Below are 21,246 nucleotides of genomic sequence, written 5' to 3'. Positions count from 1 at the left end.
TTCATGGACTTATATTTGAAAAGTAACTCGATGAACTGAAGATGCAACAAAGGTGAAATACTTAGTCCGTTTGGTTTTCTACCTCAGACAAAACAAACATTATTGTGTAGTATTTTGTAGAGGTGGGAATCACCATACATCCCACGATACGATATTATCACAATACTTAACACACGATACGATATTATTGCAATTTTTTTTTAAATATTTTGCAATATTCAGATTCTGTACATTAAGGTAAACTTTATCAATATTCATTTTATCTAATATCAAAGTCTCGCACTCAGTCTTTCTCTCATTTCAGTCAGTTATATTGTTGACAAACTGAACGGTTTGTATTACAGTCTAGTCCAACTTAACTGAATGCATCTGGTACAATTATAGCTATTCTGAACTAAGCAATATGAAAACTATGCAGCCCCTTCAGCAACTGAAGAATTTGAAAGTAAATTAAAACAAAATATAATTTTACATTAAATAAAAAAGTTTTAAACTTAATTAAAATAAAACATGTCTTAAATTAAAATAAGTAAACTGTCATATTTATTGCTGCCATAAAAAAAGTTAAACACATTTGGACAGTGAAGGAATGTCAGGATTCAGAAAAAGGATCAACATGCTCTGAAGTCAGAGCACAAAAACCTTTTTGTAACAAAATATCGATTTCTGCTGTCCCTGTATCGATACATTATTATCACAGTATCGATTTCTTCCCCCACCGCTAGTATTTTGCAGACTTTATGGAGATTCATGATAAAAAATCTTTGCCTTTATTTATGATAAAGGCAGAGCATGCTCTGATATCTCTGATAAGCCTGTGAGATTTAAACCTGTGTTGTCCACTTCAGGTCTGTATGCTGCGTGCCTTGAGGATAGCAACAGTGGAGGACTGGGACGAAGTGAACTTGTTATCTTCTCCTACTCCACGTTCCGAAACTTGACACGGGAACAGTGTCACAGTGTGTGTTTCAATGAATCGCATCGGTATGGGGGCTTAGGAGAGAAGCACGAATGCCTCTGCAGCAAAAACTCGGACCCCAACTATATCAGCACGTCTCAGTGTTCTGCTGCCTGTACGAACCCCGATGTGATGAAGGTTTGTGTAAAGATTATTGCTCTGTCAGACTCGGTTTATAACCTCTGGTGCTCCGTTATGTACGTTTTTATATTTTCTCTGTAAGTCAGCCGTCACTCGATTAAAAAGAAAGTTTTGGAGATCCAGTTTCCTTTTCTTTGCTCTTTCCTCATTTGATTATACAACATTCAGGATTTCCTGTAAAATTTCAATAGCCAAACAACAACTTCCCTCTGTGGTTTGAATGACTCTATATCCTGAAGAGTGCTGTGCAGAGGAAATCTGGAATAGAAGTTAGTTAAAGCTCCAAATAAAAATGTAATAATGGTTTATTTAAATTGGAACAGTTTCTATATAATCAGATTTTATTCAGAACTATGAAATAATAGGAAAACCACAGTTATCTTAACAATTAATGGGAAAAATTGTTTATTATTTTATTTAAATGCGTATGTATTAACACCAAAACCAGCTCTTCTTTATATGGGTTCCTTTAATTCACAGAAATGTGGGTGGGCTCTGGCTCGCGAAGTCTTTGTGGTGGAGTTCTCGGTCTCGCTGACTCCTCTCCAGCCGCAAAGCGTTCACAACCACGTCACTTTCACCGCCAACTCCTCTGTCACACCTGTGACGCTGTCCTGGGACTTTGGTGACCTTTCACCCCGTGCCAACACCACAGGAACCGTTAGCACCACATCAGCTCACAAATACGGACTTCCAGGATCTTATACAGTCAGTCTGACGGCCTTGGCGGGACATAAGAAGGTGAGAGAAAAAAGAACAGGATTTTAAACCTTCTGTTTATCCAGGCTGAATTTTTGTATGCATGTTCAAAGAGGTTTTTTTGAGAAAGAAACTTTGTGTGTGTATGTGTGTGTTTGGATTTTAAAATGTTACTTGTGTGTGTTCAGGTGTCTGCACGAGGGGAGGTGACTATAATGCTTCCTCCTAAACTAGAGCTGCATTGTCCAACTCTTGTTGTGGCCAATAGGAGTCTGGAGCTCACACTTGTCAGCTGGGGCTCAGTTGGCTTGAATGTAGACTGGAAGATTACGAAAGATGATGTCCAAATTGCCAAAGGTAAAGTATACCAACACGCAATCTCAGTTATTGAAATTTCATACATTTCGAGCTCCTCGTGATCATCAACATCCAATTAGTTTTTTCTCCCCTGCTGATTAAATCTGAACATTAGCTTAATGCTTCTCTGTGGGGGTTATTTGGAAAACTGGAAGGATAAATGTTTACAGGAGTTACCATCATCTGGTTGGAAGATTAAATTGTTTAATCTGCTGATATTTTGTAATTAGAAATTTGGCAGTAATAAAAGATCAACATTGCACGATCACAATCATTTCCAGAAAGCATTTCTTTTTGGGCACTTGGGAACAGCAAAAACCAGTTATGCACAGTTATGAATGAAGCGCTGACACTGTAGCTGAGCATTTGTATGGTACATCCAGCCAACAGGTGTAACAGTAGCACTTGTTCTGTATGTTTGTAGCCATCTGATGGGAATCAGCTGTGGCACGACCTACTAAGTTTTACAGCTAGTTGTTAACTTTGTCTTCGGATTTTGCCTTTTTGCACTGAGCATGTTAGTATTAAATGTATATATATGTATGTGTTTTTGTGGTGCCAAAGCAGCTGTATAAAATTGGTTTAACCTTTGTAGCTTTGTGTCTGCACTCTACAACCTGAGCTCAAAGTTTTCTCATTCAAGTGATTGTTCAGTCTAGTCTTAGCTATGCATTTGTTATTCACTCACCTTCCTTTTTCGCACAGACATACCAACTTTTATATAAACTATAAACTAAATACATTCGACTGGACAAAGGTCTTGAGAAAGATCTCTTTTTTTTTTATATTCTGTTTTCCAAGGGTGCCAGACATTCCTGTGCTTTAAAGTTGTCAGTAACTTTGTTACCAGCAGCCCGTCACAAGAACAAATAATTTCTCTCCATTTCTTTGCTTGAAGTTTTGAAAAATACCCAAAATAACACAGTTTGGCAGACATAGGGTTGTATTTTTGCATCATTTATCAGCCAAAAACTCTTCATTTCTGTAAAGTGTGCAGTGTGGCCTTAAAATATGAGAGGGAATTTGACAAATGGAGGCCAAAAGCAAGGCCAAAAACATGTCCACTGTAGATTAACAGTGTCTGAAAGTCACACCCTTAAGAAATTATGAATTATGACAACATACTGCCAAAGTATTTTGTCAGATGTTGATCCAAAATCTTTGCTTAACTTTTGAGGCTGAATTCTGATTGGCTGGCGTAATTTTTCTGCATGATAATGATCCCAAACACACTGCATATTCAGTAATCGTACACCTGGATAGAAAAACATAAAAAGGAACCCGTTTCAATAAATTGCTGCACCTATCTCCCATTTCCTAGCAAATTATAAAGAAAAGCGCGGTAACGGAGGACTTTTGCACAGTACTGTCCCTCTCCTCCATTTTCCACCTTTGTTATACTCGTTCTCTTCTTCTAAGACACTCCCTTACAATTTCTCACAATGTAATATTTAACTGTTATTTGCTCATTTCACTGGTTTGTTTCTTTGAGATATTATGAGAAAGAATTTTTACGAAGTGCCAAAGAGTCTATGAAACTAATGTGATTTGCTGAAGGACAAATTCGTCATGATAGGAAAGAAATGCCAGTACTCCTTTTTCTACTGTCTCAGCCAAGGAGTGTTTGTGTTTGCACATTAGAGATGTGAGTCAGGCCCCGCGTCTTTCATCTGTCTCCCCCCTCGTGCTTTACTTTGCACCCATATATCAACATCTCTTGTGTCTACATTTTTTGCCTGTTTGTCTGAGGCTTTTAGAAACTCTTCAGGTTGCTTCTTTTTTTTTTTTCACTGTGAAGTCTCTAAACAAATTTTTTTACAGATTTTTATAGCTCTTTTTATATCGTAAATAACGAAGACTTTGACTGAGAGACATATTCTGCATGTTCTACAACAAATATTTGAGGCCAGTAAAAAATAAAACAAATAAACACATTCCTAATGAGAATTATTATTTGATCACACTGATTTGCAATCATATGCAACTTACTAACTTTACTGTTATTTTGTACTTCAGCATGTTTTAAGTTGGTTTTTTTTAATTATGAAATAGTAGCTGCACTTTTTTTTTTTTTTTTCTAGAAAGAATACCTTCAGAGTATTTGTTAAACAACATTCATGTTTCTGTTCCCTTCCAGCCTCTCCTTTCTGTCCAGTAGATGCGACGCACGATCACGAGTCCTCAAGCTGTTTCCAGATCCTTCCAGGAGAGCTGAGCTGGACTGATGCTCGAAAACAGTGTTTGAACCGCGGTGGGGATCTGGCAATAGTCAGGAGTGACAAGCTGCGTAACCTGCTGGCAACCAAAGTCACACAGTGAGTGTTTACTCTTTCTGCAAGTTTCACAAACTGAAACAGGAAAATAATTTCAGTTAATCTTTTTCCTCAAGAACTAATGTATCTGTGCATTGTTACCAAGGGAACCCTAAGAGCAGGTGTAGCAGTACAGCCTGGTCACATAAGAATTTGTTTTGTGAGCAGCAATAATTTTTTCTTCCTGTAGGGACTGTGATCAGCTGACCTGTGCAGCTACTCCAATACTCACTGCTCTTTGTGGATTTAGCTAACTGAATACACATGAAGATAAAAGTGGACTATAGACACTATAGCTATTATAAAAGGTAGAATTTACAGTATACTTAAATTTGTTTTTAGATGTTTCACAGAAACATTATTTATCAGAACATCACCACTATCTGATTTAAAGACCTTAAAATAAATGAGGATATTACATTTAAGATTTAACTTTCCAGTCTATAAAATATCTGTGTACCGGTAGGTTGTCATTCATCCAGGAATGGTAATCTAAGGAGCTTGGAAAGAAAAGCAACTGGACTTCTTTAGGTTTTTTTGAAGACGTTTCACCTCTCATCTTCAGCTCAGTCTATAAAATGTCACTCTCTGAGCAGTCCTTACTGTTGAAGATAATCTCCTCTTCTTCCACCTTCCTTTCCTTCTTTTTCATACATCTCTCTCCATCTATCAGTCTCAGACCTTACTAATTTTCCCACCCTGGGAAATGTGCATTTAGCTCACAGAGTTTTCTGACAGACTGCAATAAATTGTTGAGCTGTTTGAAAAGCTCCATTTTAAATTAAAGCTTCAATTTTAAAAAACAATACTAAATCTTTGCTTGCCCCTCTTCTGTAGCCAGCTTAAGTTCAGCGACTGAAACGTCATGTCATGTGTTAAAGGTGTAAACGGGTCTTATTTCTAAGCAAGTATCTAAATCGTGTCACTGGAGGGACCGCCAGCTCACACATTTCGTCTTCCCTATTTCAGTGACAAACTCAAACAAAGCTATGGTCCAGTCTGTTTGCTGAAACGACAGCCAAAAAGTATCAAAACAGACAAAAATACTGAAAACAGATGTTAAACGTTCGATCACTGACACTCACAGAATTACATGGTTTGGAAAAGGGTGCATGCAAAATGTGTTTGTCTTTTTTCTCCCCTCCTCTGTGTGTGTGTGTGTGTGTGTGTGTGTGTGTGTGTTTGTGTGTGTGAACTTATCCTTATTTGACTGAATGTGACCCCTGACTTATGTGTTTTTGTTTCATTCACATTGATAGGATACACTATTTTGCTGCATGTACGTTTGTACATGTATATGAACAAAGCTCTGGATTTGGCTTTGCTTTGGTTTTGTAAAAGTATTCTGCTCTCGCACTGGTCTGAAGGCTTTCGGTGTTTTGTGTTTAAGTGTAAGAAGGTCACAAAAACACATCTGTAAAAGCACAGCTGCATTGTAACGTTAACGCCGTAGGAATCTGGGTTTTTGTGTGTGTACATTTGTGTGCTAATTTGAGTGTAGGACTCGTATACCAAAGGGGATGAGAAGAAAAAAAACTTGCTGCAGATGGAGCTTATCCCCGCCATCCTCTTCTGCTCGTGTGTTCCTCCACCCCTCTCTTATATAAGGAACTTTTTTTCTTTCTTTTTTTAGAATCTGTCTTTGTTTTGTGCGACAAAGACGTTTTCTTGTTCTTTTTCTGCCTTTGTGTAACCGCTGGTCACTAGTTCTGATGTCATTATCAAAGGTGTTTTGAAAAATCCCGAAAAGTGGGAGAAAAAAAAGAAAAGGAAAGAAAAGGAAATTGCTTTTATCCAGGTGATTTTTGGAAAATGTCAGAAAATGGCTTAAACCTGCTTCAAACAAAATGTCTAAAATGTTTGATTTGTTTCCCCCTGTCCTTAGATCACGGTGAGTATCACGCTGACTTTTCTTTTAGAGGGAAGGCCATTTTGTTTTCAGTTAACTGTGCGTAGGAGGAAGGAAAATCAAAGTGGAGAGCGGCGAGGTCCATTAATGGACACATTGAGCCAAAATCCAATTTATCTAACATAGTATCTCCGTATTATCCCACCAGGGTTCAATCAAAACCACTTTTCAGTCCTGCAAACATTGATTATTGAGAGCACAATTGGCAGACTTCATTCTCAATTATTAACAGTCAAACTCATTTACTTCTGAATGTTTTTACAACTTTTCTGTTTTTTCCTGCATTTCGTTTTTTCTCACCTTTGTTATGTGTCTTCCTGTGTGCATTCTGAAAAGATGGTGCGAGGTTCAAGTTACGTAGCTAAATGTCAATCATTCAGTGTTAATCTGTGCATTATATATTTGTTTCTGCACCAGGGAGCGAGGTGTGTGGCTGGGCCTGACTGATATAGACACCCCTGGCAAGCTGCACTGGGTGAACGGATCAGAGATGCAGGAGGGAGAGGAGATATTTCATCCTCGCTTGACGAGCTATCGTGGCAATGTGTGCGTCGTCCTTGAAGCACGCGGTCACACCAGTCCATACCAATGCAATGCCAAGTGGCCGTATATGTGCCAGTACACTGCCGAAGGTAAGCTCACTGACATTCTGTCTCATAATCCAAATATAAAGCAGTCCACATAACTAGATTAGAGAAATGAAATGAAAACTGAGGAACAGATTTAATGCAATTTTACCCACTGCGCCTAGAATTGTATGCAAATTAAGCTTAGCCAGACGTCTCCTATTTAAATGATTTATTACCTCAGTAGAATAAAATTACCATTTGTGTCTGGACACCAAACTCATGTGTCACTTATAGAAAGTGAAGAGCATTTAATACCCGACTCCCTCCTACCTACCTAACCACCGAGACAGCTTGTTTTTTAGGGGTCCATGTGGGCCCACAGTGGGCTGCGCACCAATGCCCATATGTGCCCTATGGTGCATTACTGCCTCTAACTGATATGGAGGTTGGAGCATACTGTCGATCAAAAATGTTGCTTATTCACAAGGTGTTTAAGAATTGGTTACCAGAGCAATGCCACACATTTGATTTGCAAGATATTCATTGTATTGTTTTCCTGACACAACCACAAAAGAGATATATGTATCTCCTTCAAGGCCGGTTTACACGTTTACTTGGTATGCAAATGTGTAAACCACCAAAGTGTGGAGCTACCAACTCAAGAAAATGCTCCCTCAAATTTTGTCAAATAATTTACTTGGTCTTTGGTTGCCCATAGTAACCCCAGGGGCCCACCTAGCTGTTCTATGGGCAGCACGCAGTGGGCTTCCCTCTTGGAGGCCCAAAGGGAGAAAGTGCAGTGGGCCCCTAGTTCCACATAGGAGCCCCAAGCGCCAAAACTGTTGTGGGCCCTGTGTGGGCACATCCACTTGGGGCCCACATGGGATAAGTATGGGTTTGCCCTGCCCGCACAGGTCCAAGTTCACCCACAGCTACCCACTATGGGCACACATGGACATGTTTGCTTGGTATGCCAACTTTCAAGGTTTTTAGAGGGGGTTTTTTCTCCGTAAACTACCAGACCCCTGCATTATGCACAGGAGATGGAGAACATGCAAGCAAACATACAGACATACACTATGGCGAATTATTATTATTATTATTATTATTTTTTTTTTTTTTTAAGTAAGCAAAGTACCTGGAAATCTAAAAAAAATTGCCTGTTGAAATCTGTTACTTCCTCTATCCTCTGTGCTTTTTTGTCACCTTGAATGCATCCTTCTTCTGCCTCTCCAGTCCGTGTTCCAGATGCCGGGATCTACATGGTTGGCATGGCTGTGTTTCCTTCCCATAATCCTTTCCACAGTGCTTCACCCTCACTCCACTCTGTTTCACAACCTCCCAGCGGTGTCATTGAGGTAAGGAGATATCTCAGCTTAATATCTTTCTTTTTTTTTATGCGTCAGACTCATTCCAGAGTCTATTTCATTAAGCTGCTTCTGCTTTATTTCTCAGATGCTGTTGTTCCCTGCACTGAGCTTTGTTCAGGGAGGTCGTCTGTCCTCCCTGGAATTTGTCACTCAGAACCTCAGCTCACAAGTCAACGTCCGATTTCAGATATACAGACCTCACTGTCATTATCACGGCACACACCTGCTGCTCCCCAGTGAGTCACAGACACACAGAAACTCACTAATATACACTCGCCAGGTGTTAAGAAACATAAGCCACCTGATCCCACACCTCTAGTCAGACACACTGACCAGGCTTGTCTTAAATTGTTAGGTAGGTGAATGTGAAAATAAAATTTTCATGGAGACAGAAAGTATAGTAAAACATGAAGGGAAGGAAATCAAACAAACAAGGTCATCTCAGTTCTGAGCGCTTCCTGTCTTTGATTTCAAGCCTGTGAGGTAGGGGACGAGATGGAGGAGATAAAAGGATAATGTAGTTTAGTATTAATCACACTGATGGCAAATTTAGTCTACCCCAGACGTACATGCACACACATCTTTCACTTTCCTGTTCCACAAGTGCACAGTTTTTGACTTGCTTTAACGAGATTTTCTTGTTTGATTTAGTTTCTCTCATTCAGTAATTCTTTCCTTTAATCTACATTTTTGCACTTTCATACCTATATGAGCAGCTAATGAAAAATCATTATTGTTATATAACTACCCATCTGCATATTCAATAGAATTGAAGTTGAACAACACTGCTGCATGTAAAAATTTCATTTTTAAGAGATAACACAAAGCTTCTTGTCTTAGGCTGCGGAGGCCCAGCATGTGCCCCGGTAGCTCTTTGTGTCTCAACTGACACCAAGAGCAGTGATCCATCCTCTTGCCCCCGACTACAGCAGTGGTGTCCCTTCCAGGGTCGGTGCCTGCCCCTCTCTAATCCCTGCCCACCATCTTCCTGTCCTAACTGCACCCTTGTTCAGCACCTGACAGCTGGGACATTTAGGCCCCGATACATCCTACAGGACGAGGTGGTTTTCAGTCTGCCAGCAGGATCAGCTTTACATGTGCTGGTGAGAGGATTCGCTTTTGCTTCTAATATCAGTGACTTAATTTGAGTATGTATACAATCAAAATAGATAAACAGTTAAATGATTGCTGCTGTTGTGCAATGCCTGTTAGGTCACTACTAAAACTGTGTTCAGTAAAGACATGTATTTAAAGACAAATTGGTATCTGCCTTTAACTTAAACCTTTCTGGTCCCTGTTTCTCACAGTTAAAAGACCAATTGGAGGACATTTTGGTTTCACGTGGTGATGTGATCGCTCTGCAGCATGATGCCGGTCCATCCTCCCTGCTTCACTGCCAGTCTTCCCCACAGTCACCATGGCGACAACCTGTTTTAGGTCTTGAACGATCGGAGTGGTTCTGGATCAATAACACCAGACTCCCAGCAGACAGTTCACCGGACCATGACCCTGACCTTCTGCCTGACCCGGAGCTCGACATAGAGACACTGGTGAAGACTGGCGAAGCAGGCTGGCTGGAGGAAGTGGTTTGCCCTGTCAGAGTGCTCTATATGGAACGGAGTACGACTCAGCTGCAGGGATCGCAGCTGTCTGCTGGGCTTCCTCAACCTGGAAACTACAGCCTGCTGGTAAGCCATCAACACAGCATGCATGTGAAAGATTTCTACATGCAGGTGGAGGCCACTAAAGAAGATGGAACCTGTAGTGAGGAGTTTGAAGTGTTAGAATTAGTTTTTTTTTTTTTCCTATAACACCAATGTTGCAAGATACTTAGGTTTTAAACATTTGAGGAAGTTTTTGGCTGTTATCTTTTAGCACATTTATTAGAGTGGTTTGTATTTAATAGTAATAATTTAAATAAAATGCATTTACATTTCAGGTGACTTCTGTTGAACCGTCGTACTCAGTCTCTGCATCGTGCCCATTGCGGGTGGTGGCTCCACTGGGCCTGACAATCCTCCATCCCCCTGTGCAGAATGGCACCCTCTACATTCAGTCCAATGACACCCGGCTTCTACTCCGTGTGCAGTCTCGTGACCCAACAACGGTATCTTGGCATGGCAGTAATCATAGTGCCACTTTCAAGTCTGAATGTCCCCTGGATTTTTTGTCCAATCCAGCACTCTGTCAGCTGGGGGCAAACCCAGGATCTGGTGGTGTGGTTGCAGAGCCCAGCCAGTTTGCAGTGCTGGATCTTAGTCTGAAAATGGAGGAACACAAGGATCCAGTGAAGGTGGAGCTGGAAGCCCACAATAATGTAATAGAGGCCAGCCTGAAAGTGATTGTTCACCTGGAAAAGCCACTGAGAGGATTGGTGGTGCAGCCACATCCTGCACGCAGGGTACTGATGGAGTCAGTTGTGGTGAGTTATTTTGCTTATAGGCTTATTTGAATGACAGTTTTATGAAGAGATCATAATTCGTGTTTATACCCTGCATTATGCTCTGTGTCTATTGTAGAGCTACACAGCGTCAGTGCTTGAAGGCTCTAACCCCACATTTAAATGGACAGTGGATGACAAGCCCTACTTCACTTATTATAACACTGTCCTCAATGTCATCTACCAGAATGCTGCTATCTACAAACTTACAGTGAGTTTCTGTCTCATCTATGAAGTCAAACTGTTGTCACACCTGGGCTTACATATGGACACATTATGACAATTTTTAAAAAATAAATTAATATGTAAAACATCTGTTTTTGATACCACTTGCATCAGATAGGCTGTGTTCGCTCATGCACCTTTGTCATTAAGGTGTAGAAAAATTCAGAGGTGTAGTGTGTTGCAGTGAATGTGTGAAAATAGCTACAGAGAACGAAGACAGTCATCTTTTCGAATATGGAGCCAATAAATGTCTGGGAAATGAATTTTAAACTGAGAAATGAACTGTGTGATTGGTTATCAGAATAACATAGCGGTTGTCGTTGTAACAGCTTTTTATGCAGATGTGACACAAGGCTAATGTCATACTGACTATGCGCTATCTTCCCAGGTGACAGCCATGAACCATGTCAGCATGCTCACAGACCATTTCAACGTAACCGTAGACCGGCTCCAGCCCATGGTCAACCTCACAGTCAGGGGAGTGCCAAATGTGGTCCCCCAGGGCTCCACTCAGACTCTTACTGCGTCGGTGGTCATGGATATGTCAGTTTCTGCCACTTTCCGGTATGAACACCAGGGTGGATAGATGGACAGCGTTATTTACAGTGATCCCATAACTGCCCATTTCTATCTCTATTACTTTTATTATATTTTTAAGGCTGAGTGAAAAACTGTTTGTTTGTTTTCTCTATTTCTCTTATGCTTTGCTCTTCTTTTCTGTTTTTCTCTTCTTGTGTGCCATAATAGCACTGCAGCAGTCAAGTCAAAGAGAAGCCTTGGATTTATAACTGTGCGGTTAGGGAAGATTGCTGACAAGAATTTTCCCCTCTGTGCGGCTGTTTCCCCTCTACTTTTTTTTTTCTTCATTTTTTTCTTCCACTCTTTGTATCCCACCAACTTTGGAGTACTCTCTCACTTAGTTTCTCTGCACTCTCACCATTTTTGGTTCTGAGAGGCTTCCTCAGTTCCAGTTTCCACTTCGCCTCATCCAAACCCTTTATTGCATCGTCAGAAAAGATTCCCACTTTCCATCTCTCCAGTTAGTGCGCCTGTGTTTGTGTGCATGTATTGGTAGTACTCGTGTTGTCTTTATAACCTTGTTTACACATTCACTTTGTTGGTGCCGTAAACGACATAAAGAATGTTGCTTTTTTTTATTTGTAGATTTCTGATAATGTTTTTGCATTGTATCATGTTGCAGATGGTCTTTTGGTGATGGAGGATATAAGGAATTTGAATACAAGCCTCCCTACTCTTCCTCCCTCTTTTGTCAAGACTCACCTAATCAAGTCCTCCTAAGCAACAATATTACCTATAATTACTCTCAGCCAGGTAACAATAACAGCTTTGAAATAAAAAAGCCTATTTTTGTGTGTTTTGTTTTTTTTAAGCCTGAAAGTAGATAATAGCTTACAAGTTATGATAATCAGGTTGAATAAGTTGAAGCCTCTCTCCCCTTCAGGGCTGTCTCCTTATGCATATTGGACATTTCACAGCTGTTTTGAATACATCAAAAGAAGCATGTTCTTGATTGTGCGCCTGGACCGTTACACTGCTAGTTCTTCCACTGAAGACTGTTTTTTAATTCTCAACATCAAAGTCCAATCTGTTTTACACCAACGTTATCAGACTGACTGGCAAATTTTAGGTGCATGGTGAAATTTCAGACTTAAATGCAAGAGGTCAGATTGGGACCTCTGAGCCAGCTCAGTGGAGCAAAATCCAAAACTATAACTGAAGAGCTGGAAGAGGTCCAGAAGTTAAATTTGAGCTAAATTTAAATCATGCATGTTTTTATTTGTTTGTGGACAGAGTCACAGAACTTTATGATCCAAACATGTACAGAAAATATCTTCTTTTTTCATGATTTTCCCATTCCCACCTCTTTTTTTTTTCAGGAATATACACCGCACTGGTATCAGTTTCCAATCGTTATGAGAACATCACTAAGAGCATCAACATGAGCGTCTACAGCATCCTCACTCATGTCAATATACAGACGGAGCCAGCACTTCTCCTCGCTGGCAAATCAGCTTTTTTTGAGGCTCACCCTTTGCCCACACCGTATGGAATTCACTATGAGTGGCACTTTGGAGATGGCTCTGTCACTCAAATAGGTCGCCGTGTGCCGCACACCTTTACAGAGTCGGGCAACTTCACTGTTTGTGTTTCAGTAAACAACACCATCAGCTCTAATAGTGCCTGTGCTGAGATGTTTGTGTATAAGGAGATTGAAGATCTAACAGCTAAAAGCACTTCTCCCACAGAGCTTCACAGTCCTACAAAGGTGTGGGCACACCTTCGTTCGGGTAACAACATCACATGGACATTCGCAATGGGTGATGGAAAAATTTATACTCAGTCTGAGCCTAACGTGTCACATACCTATACGATAGATGGTAACTATACAGTAAATGTGACTGCTATGAATGCTGTAAGCTCTGGATGGACAATCCTTCCAGTTCAGGTGTTTGTCTTCCAAGTTATAAGAATGGAGCCTTCCGGATGTGTCCGAGAGCAGACCACTGTCAACTTTCAAGCCTGGGTGTCTGGTAACGCATCAGCTCACCTTTACGAATGGAGCTTTGGGGACGGAAGTCCCAACGAGACACACCGTGGCAACCCCAGAGTCTCTCACACTTATTTGGCAAGTGGGAATTACCACCTTTCCTTGCTCCTTTCCACTGGTTTGAACAAGACCACCAAGGCCAATTTCTTCACCTGGGTGTGTGTGCAGCCAGCTTTGACCAACATCAGCCTTACCCCTGAGAAATCCCATTATGCTGTGGGAGACGAAATACAATTCTGGGTTAGAGCTGAACCTCAATTTAACTACAGTTATCAGTGGGACTTTGGTAAAGAGGAAGACCCTGTGCTCATTCATGGTTCAGGGAGTATGGTGACAGCATTTAAGAACCCAGGTCTCTACATGGTGACGGTAAATGTTTTCAATAACATCTCCAGCAGTAATGCTAGTGCTGTCATTGAGGTTCTGATGCCCATTGGACCAATTGTCATTCAGCATAATGGCACAAAGTATAATAATTTGACACTTGGAGCACCATACACTTTTATCAGTTCTTCATTGGCCTCCAATGTCACTTACACCTGGAACTTTGGAGATGGAAATCAGCTTACAGGACAGAATGTCCTTCATACCTACAACATCTCTGGAAAATACAATATCACGTTGAAAGCAGCCAACACAGTTAGTCAGAATGATACTACTTTAACAGTTATTGTGATTGCACCAATCAGTGGGTTGAGAGTCAATGCAAGCTTGGTAAAAGTCCCTCTCAACGAGTCAGTCACCTTTGAAGCCCAAATGGCAGACGGCGATCGGTTAAATGCGCGGTTCTCTTGGATACTGTGTGACCACTGTACCTCAATCCCAGGGACCTACAAGATGTATTACACCTTTCGTTCAGTTGGGACTTTCAACATCATTGTGACGGCAGAGAATGATGTAGGAACAGCACAAGCAAATATCTTCCTGTTTGTCCAACGTGAGTTGGAGGGGCTGCAGATTTTGGCAGAGGAGACTGGCAGAGAGGGAGGCACCAGATTGGATGGTTGTTGCTTCCCTACAAACCGAGGTCTCAAACTTCAAGCTGGATTAAAGGAGGGCACCAACATGACCTTTACTTGGAACATCATCAGAGAGCTAGATCCTGACAGCTCATTCAACAAAACTGGGAAAACCGTTCAACTGAATTTTCCCAAGCCTGGTCCTTGTATCATCTTACTCTGGGCAGCCAACCTTCTGGGCCAGCTCTCTATCAACAGAACCATCCGCTTTCTAGAACCAGCCGGAGATGTGCACCTTCAGATCAGCAAAAACCCAGTGGCAGTCAATGTCTCAGTAAATCTCACAGTACTGACTACAGAAGGCTCAGACCTACAGTATCGTTGGTCTGTAGATGGGCATGCTCTGCAGTGGAATATGCCCGGGAAGACCCACACCTTCAACACTATTGGGGAAAAACAAGTAACTGTTGAGGTCTTTAATGAAGTTAGCTCAAAGACTGTGTCAAAGCGTGTCAGTGTCCAGGAAGTAATTTCTGGCCTAATCTTCTCAGTCACTAATGGGACTCAGGACAGTTACATAGCAACGGGTGTCAGCATCTTTCTACAGGGGAAGGTAGTAACAGGAACCAATGTGACATGGACATGGCTGCTGGATGGAAAAACAGAAACGGGAAAGAAAACATCTGTAATTTTTCAGGAGCCAAAGATAGCCACTGTTACTTTGAATGCCACCAATGGTGTCAGCTCGCAAGTGTTTTCAAAGGAATTCTTTGTTCAGGAAAGGATTGATAAGTTGGACTTTAAGGCAAGTAAGAACGTTGTAGCAGTGAATGAAAAGGTGGACTTCATTATTTCCATGGCAGCAGGTTCGGACGTTGAACTGATTCTCAGCATCAGTGGCGATGCAACTGTTTACGCTAAGCCTAATCAGAACTACAGCCACGTATTCAGCAGGGTGGGAACATACAATGCCAATCTCACTGCTCACAACCAGGTAACGTAAAGGAAAAGGTTAGATAATGTACATTGTAAGAACAAGTCAGTTTTACTCAAGATATGAGATAAAACATATATTTAAACAGATACTAAATAAAATACTGTCACTTAGAGCTGGGCGATAGAACGATAACGATATGTATCGCGATATAACTTTTACTCGATAGAGAAATTAAGCTATCGCGATAGACCTCGCCGCTCTTGTCCTCTTAAAAAAAAAAAAAAAGGTCAGCCAATCCAAATTAAGTAGCGCAGAGCCGAACCAATCACAGCCGCAGCGTCACGTCGCGTGACTTGTTACGTACAGCACAAGTGCCAAGCCGCACGTGTGTTTGTTTGGGAAGCAGCCAGCGGGTAATGGAGCCAGCGCGTAATGGAGGAAATGAGTGTGCCGACTAGAAAAATCAACCGAGCGTGACCGAAGGTTACAGAAGAGAAAACAGATGATGGTTCCAATGCCGGAGAGATTGTCGAACGGAAGAGCCAAAGAAGTTCCGTAGTGTGAAGGTATTTCGGCTATTTCAAGTCTGACAAAAAACAGTAGCGTGCACTGTAAATTGTGCCGAAAGCAAGTCTGGAAATACAATAAACTGGTGCATGCGTCACACTGTGCGCCACGTTATTGTTTCGGTGAAATGAATTTCTACAATACTGTTACTGTTAATTGTACTCTCTGCAGTGTTTAAATGCTTACATACACACAGTTACTGTCCGTCCACACATACGACTCGGGTCTGCTTCTATGCCGCAGCTTTGTTTACTTTTTCCCACCGAGGCTTCTAGACTTCTGATTGGCCAACATTTCTTCACGGTTAGGAATCTAGCGCCACCTGCTGCTTTGGCATGTTCATAGCAGCGTTTTCTTTCATTTCTCCCTTTATGTGTGGACGGGATTATTTTTTAAAACGAAAACGGAAAATCTCCGTTTTCAAAAATACCCGTGTACGTGTGGACGTAGCCTGAGTCTCTGACTGGAAGCGCTAATTCGTCATTCGGCTTTTGTCAGACTAAAGTAACTGTTAAAACTGTTTGAAAAGCTCAGCTATACAACAAGGAGAGATTGAGAATTTCCTTTTAGTTCTCAGTTTATTTGATATTGACAAAAGTTAGTCAGTTTTGTCTGTTCTTCTGTAAAACAAACTAAGATTTATTTTTAGAATTAATATTTTGTTTCTAAGTGGAATTGACAATTTAGTAGTTGTTTCGTTTGTTCTATTTTGAAACTTAAACGCTTTAGCGGCTGCCTTTTGTGTAGTTTGCAATATTTGCCTTTATCTATCTGAAAAAGTCTCATGTTCCTTAAGTACATCTACCCTGTCGAACTTATTATGGGAAATAAATATTTAAATAAAAACAAGCTGCTGATTATTTCACATTTTACTTGTGAGCAACGGCACATTTAAATCTTACAAATATAGTTATTTGGCTTATATCGTGATAGATATCGTTATCGCCTGAAATGAAAAAAACATATCGTGATATGAAAAAATCTCATATCGCCCAGCTCTACTGTCACTTGAAATTCAGTCCCCATCATCACCTTTTTTAATGTCCCAAATGTGTTCATCTAGGAAGTATATCATATAAGTTTTCAACATAGTGCCCTTTATAGAGTCAGTGACAGCATTTTTCTGTTTTTTCATGTTTATCAGGGAGTTTTTGAATGTTTTGCGCTGCACTATAAGGGGCAAAGTAGAATAATCAAAATTACTTATGCTAACTGGACTGTAGAAACATATATCATACCAGCATTATGTTAAAACTAATACCATGTATTGATTTCATGCAGAAATAAGAAATAAATTATTTATAGTGCTGTCGTTCATCTCGTTAAAATGACGTTAATGCCATAACTGCATTAACGCGGCAAATCTCCGTTAGCGAGTTAGTGCGGATGGCCCTGTGCATGGGGCTGCACGGCGCTAACGCGTTAACGAGCTAACCGTGCTAACGCGTTAACGAGCTAACCGTGCTAACGCGTTAACGAGCTAACCGTGCTAACGCGTTAACGAGCTAACCGTGCTAACGCGTTGACGCCGTGCAGCCCCATGCACGGGGCCATCCGCACTAACTCGCTAACGGAGATTTGCCGCGTTAATGCAGTTATGGCGTTAACGTCATTTTAACGAGATTAACGCTGACAGCACTAATTATTTATTAAATATGTTAATCAAATCGGCACAATTCCCATATTTGTTTGCCTTGTCTCTCTGTCCAGGTCAGTTCTAAGAGAATCAATCTCCATGTTGAGGTGATGGAGCTGGTACATGGGCTCTCCATTGAAGGAATCTCAGATGCAATCGCAGTTGGTGAAAATAAAATGTTTGTGGCCAAAATATTGGCGGGCAGTTCTGTTACTTATCTGTGGACTTTTGATCTGCACCATCACAAGTCATCACATATCGGCAAAGAGGTAAACTTGGTTGCATATTAAAATTTTCATAATATCGACATAAATATCACAGTATAACAGGCAGTGGTTTGCTGTATCTCACTGAATCACATCATTCCAGGCACACTACACTCCAGAAGAACCAGGTAATTTGACCATTCACCTGAAGGTTTTCAACAGTCTGCAAGGTCAGGAAGTCACCAAGTGGATATTGGTACAGAATGTGCTGAAGTCTGCAGATCTGAATGCTGTGCCAAGGAATACTCTCATTAATAAGACGGTGAAATTTAGAGCCTACATCCTCCCCGTATCTTATCCTGTGGTGTGCTTGTGGCACTTTGGCGATGGCTCTGCTCCCATTCGTACAAACACCACAACTGTGGGATATGAGTACAGACACAAAGGACACTATCTGGTGCAAGTATGTTTCTTTGAATTCCGTTCTATCTGTATCTGTTAGAAGATACAGCATTTTTTTTTTAAAGAAATAAACCTAAGTACTGTGATTTTATGAGCTTGTTTCTGTTCCTTGGTAGGTAAACTGCAGTAACATGGTGAGCTGGGTGTTGGCGCAGGTGGAAGTAAACATCAGTGTGTTAGAGTGTGAGGAACCAGAAGTCCATGTGGTTCAAGCTCCACGCTTGTCCATCTGGCGCTTCCAACCCGCTTTGGTAGAGGCCAATGTGGATCTGAAAGGCTGCATACGCTACGGAGCTCAGTACCTCTGGCAGATTTTCTCAGGATCCTCTTGCGATAGTGAAATCATGAAGGACCAATCAGTGACCCCCGGAGCTACAATTCGTCTGCCGGTGGAGGTGGACATGCGGCGGCTGCAGCTGTCGTTGCCTAAGATGGCTTTGGCAGCAGGGAACTACACATTAGTGTTTTCTCTGTCGTATGAAGGTGTGCCTCTGAGGAAGGCTGCCTGTCTGCATTTAAGCATCGTCTCCACTAGGTCAGTAGAAAAAATAGTAACCAAGCATTCATATAAGTTTTTTCTGTGATGTCGATCCTTTTTTCATTATTTACCCTGATTTCAGCATGTGACATGTTTTCCAAGCATATTATTATAATAGATTCTGTCTCTGTGAGACAGCTCTGGCTGTTAGCACAGTTGCCCCATGTACCAGCTGTGCAAATCTGTTGTTTTGAACTGTGAATCGTGCAAAGCTACTCTGGTAGAGTCCAAGAATAAATAAATACAACAGTCTATCTCAAATCAAATTTAATAACCAAATTTAAGGAAATGACTCCATTAATATTTCCTTGAATGTCTTTGTGACATTCACTGAAAACGAGTCTGTTTCCTCCCTTCACAGCATGATTGGAGAGAGGTGCTGTTGGTGTTCTGCTCACGTTGTTTCTTATGCGTTATTGATCCTACATGTTCAAATATATGAATTTCTTTCCAATTTATCCTTGAAAAGTGCAGCGATATGGTCCCTGAACATAAAATAAAAATGGTTTTGGAGGGTTTTTTTTTTTTACCCTCTTAAATTTCCCATTTTCTTCTTTCGTTCTTCTGTCTTCTAAATCAAATATGGGGATCTATTCACTGTGTTGGAGATAGGTTGGGGATAGTGGCTGGTATAAAGGAGTTTAGATTCTGTTGATGGTAGAACAGACTAAGCTGATATTTAAATGAAATAATTTGCACATCCCAGAGGAGGTTAAGAACAGAAAGGTGAGAGATGGATGGTAAAGTGATATAATAATAAAAAAGGACTTTAAAGAACAGGGACTAGAGGCTTGGAGAGCAGAGGACATTGACTATTTCACAAGAGTACTGATACTGTAATTTTAAGATGTGACTTAAACATCACAGGAAGTGACAAAGAAATGAGAACAGCAGGAAAACGTGTGACTAAGAAGAAGTAAGCTAACAGTGCAGAAATGTAAACCTAAACTGCGAAAGAAAAACTTACAGTAGAAAAAAGTACAGTACTTGCTTTACATGTAGTTCCGCACAACGTACTGTTGAGGTTTTCTTATTAGTTTCTTATTCCACATTTCTCTACTTAAGTATTTTTATATGCATTAATTGTAGAAACATAGCTCTAACTTTACTGTGTCAATGAAATGCAGAATCAGTTCAGTTCTGCATAAGAGATTGCAAGGAATTTCTTGCTTAATTTGAACCCTTTTTCTTTTTAGGCTGGTGCCGATTATAGAAGGAGGCACCTACAGGGTGTGGTCAAGAACACAAGACCTGCAGCTCAGTGCAGAAAAGTCGTATGACCCTAACATGGACCAAAGCAGACAATCACTACTCCACTACCACTGGGAATGTCAAAACACCTCAAAGGTAAGGACAGGGAGTAACTAGGTTGCTTTGGCCTGTTGTTGGTCATTCTGTTGATAACAATTGACATGTCGTGGAGCAACCTTATTGTAGCAGATAAGGTATTAGTGTCATGCATTACATTTGTGTCTAAAACGCAACTGTCCTTGCCCTGCTGGTCAGACAACAGTGTCCCGTCATGTCTCTTAGGTTTCTTTGTTTTGCCTTTTTTTTTTTTTTTTTTTAGTCTAATAAGTAAGAGTATTAGGGCTGTGCGATATGACCAAAATCTCATATCCCGATATTAAGACATCTATCGTCCGATAACGATATAAATCACAAAAATGTAACATTTTCTGTAAATTCTGTGAATCTCGGGCAGCTCGACTAGCGTGAAGTGTTTCCAGCTGCGTGTCATGTAGCTGGAGTCGAGTGTTTTAACCGATGCATGAAACGATACATTTTTAGACATAAGTTGTAACGGCCGCCGTTTTCTTTGTGAGTATTTATTACACAGCGTGCTGCGGGGAAAAGCCTGTTCTAACGTTTCAGTCTAAGGTTTATTTTTTAGCACCTGGCGGCTCTTTTTTTGCTTCTCATCCGTAAATATTCTGCATCTTTCACGTGATTCAGTTTATTTTGAAAAGTCTCAACAGGATCTTGAGCTCTATTGTTAAAAGTTTATGTGGAACAAGCGGACACGCGGTGGTTTTACCGTCGTTGTTGCTAACGACAACGCATAAAAACAAACGCTTGTCTGTCTGTAGTGTGGTTACATAAAATATAAGAGAAAGAGAGAACTTTAAGAAATTAATATGGCCACTACAGTGACCATCAAAATAATGAAAAAATATTGCCGTAAACAGTTTATTTTGCGACACCACGGAACAAACGATAGCGTAAAATGAAACCATAGATGTTTTTATATCATCATCCGATATATATCGTTATATCGAACAGCCCTAAAGAGTATTACACAAACTTTGCTCTCAGAAATTTTTATTGCAGTTTTTAAGAGTGAATTCATAAAACAGGGATTACATAACAGTCCCAAACACTGCAAATACCT

The 21,246-nt window shown here is 40.7% G+C and overlaps 1 protein-coding gene across 2 annotated transcripts in view; it reads left to right on the top strand.

Annotated features, from left to right (window-relative positions):
• The window catches only part of pkd1a (polycystic kidney disease 1a), an 84,395-nt gene that overhangs the window by 26,908 nt on the left and 36,241 nt on the right, over positions 1-21,246 (top strand). For both annotated transcript variants that reach the window (XM_082535783.1, XM_082535784.1), the window contains exons 6-23: positions 849-1,096; positions 1,580-1,840; positions 1,987-2,155; positions 4,293-4,470; positions 6,794-7,008; positions 8,182-8,303; positions 8,401-8,551; positions 9,156-9,418; positions 9,623-10,003; positions 10,255-10,737; positions 10,835-10,966; positions 11,369-11,544; positions 12,182-12,312; positions 12,879-15,502; positions 17,723-17,917; positions 18,018-18,317; positions 18,433-18,851; positions 20,051-20,201. In XM_082535783.1, coding sequence (XP_082391909.1) covers positions 849-1,096; positions 1,580-1,840; positions 1,987-2,155; positions 4,293-4,470; positions 6,794-7,008; positions 8,182-8,303; positions 8,401-8,551; positions 9,156-9,418; positions 9,623-10,003; positions 10,255-10,737; positions 10,835-10,966; positions 11,369-11,544; positions 12,182-12,312; positions 12,879-15,502; positions 17,723-17,917; positions 18,018-18,317; positions 18,433-18,851; positions 20,051-20,201 — 6,599 coding nt within the window. The remainder of the gene's footprint in view (positions 1-848; positions 1,097-1,579; positions 1,841-1,986; positions 2,156-4,292; positions 4,471-6,793; positions 7,009-8,181; positions 8,304-8,400; positions 8,552-9,155; positions 9,419-9,622; positions 10,004-10,254; positions 10,738-10,834; positions 10,967-11,368; positions 11,545-12,181; positions 12,313-12,878; positions 15,503-17,722; positions 17,918-18,017; positions 18,318-18,432; positions 18,852-20,050; positions 20,202-21,246) is intronic.

This window comes from Aulonocara stuartgranti (assembly GCF_965226115.1).
Source record: "Aulonocara stuartgranti genome assembly, chromosome: 6".
In the NCBI taxonomy this organism is placed as follows: Eukaryota; Metazoa; Chordata; class Actinopteri; order Cichliformes; family Cichlidae; genus Aulonocara; species Aulonocara stuartgranti.
The sequence above is the reverse complement of the archived record's forward strand: the minus strand, read 5'-3'. Positions and strand labels throughout refer to the sequence as shown.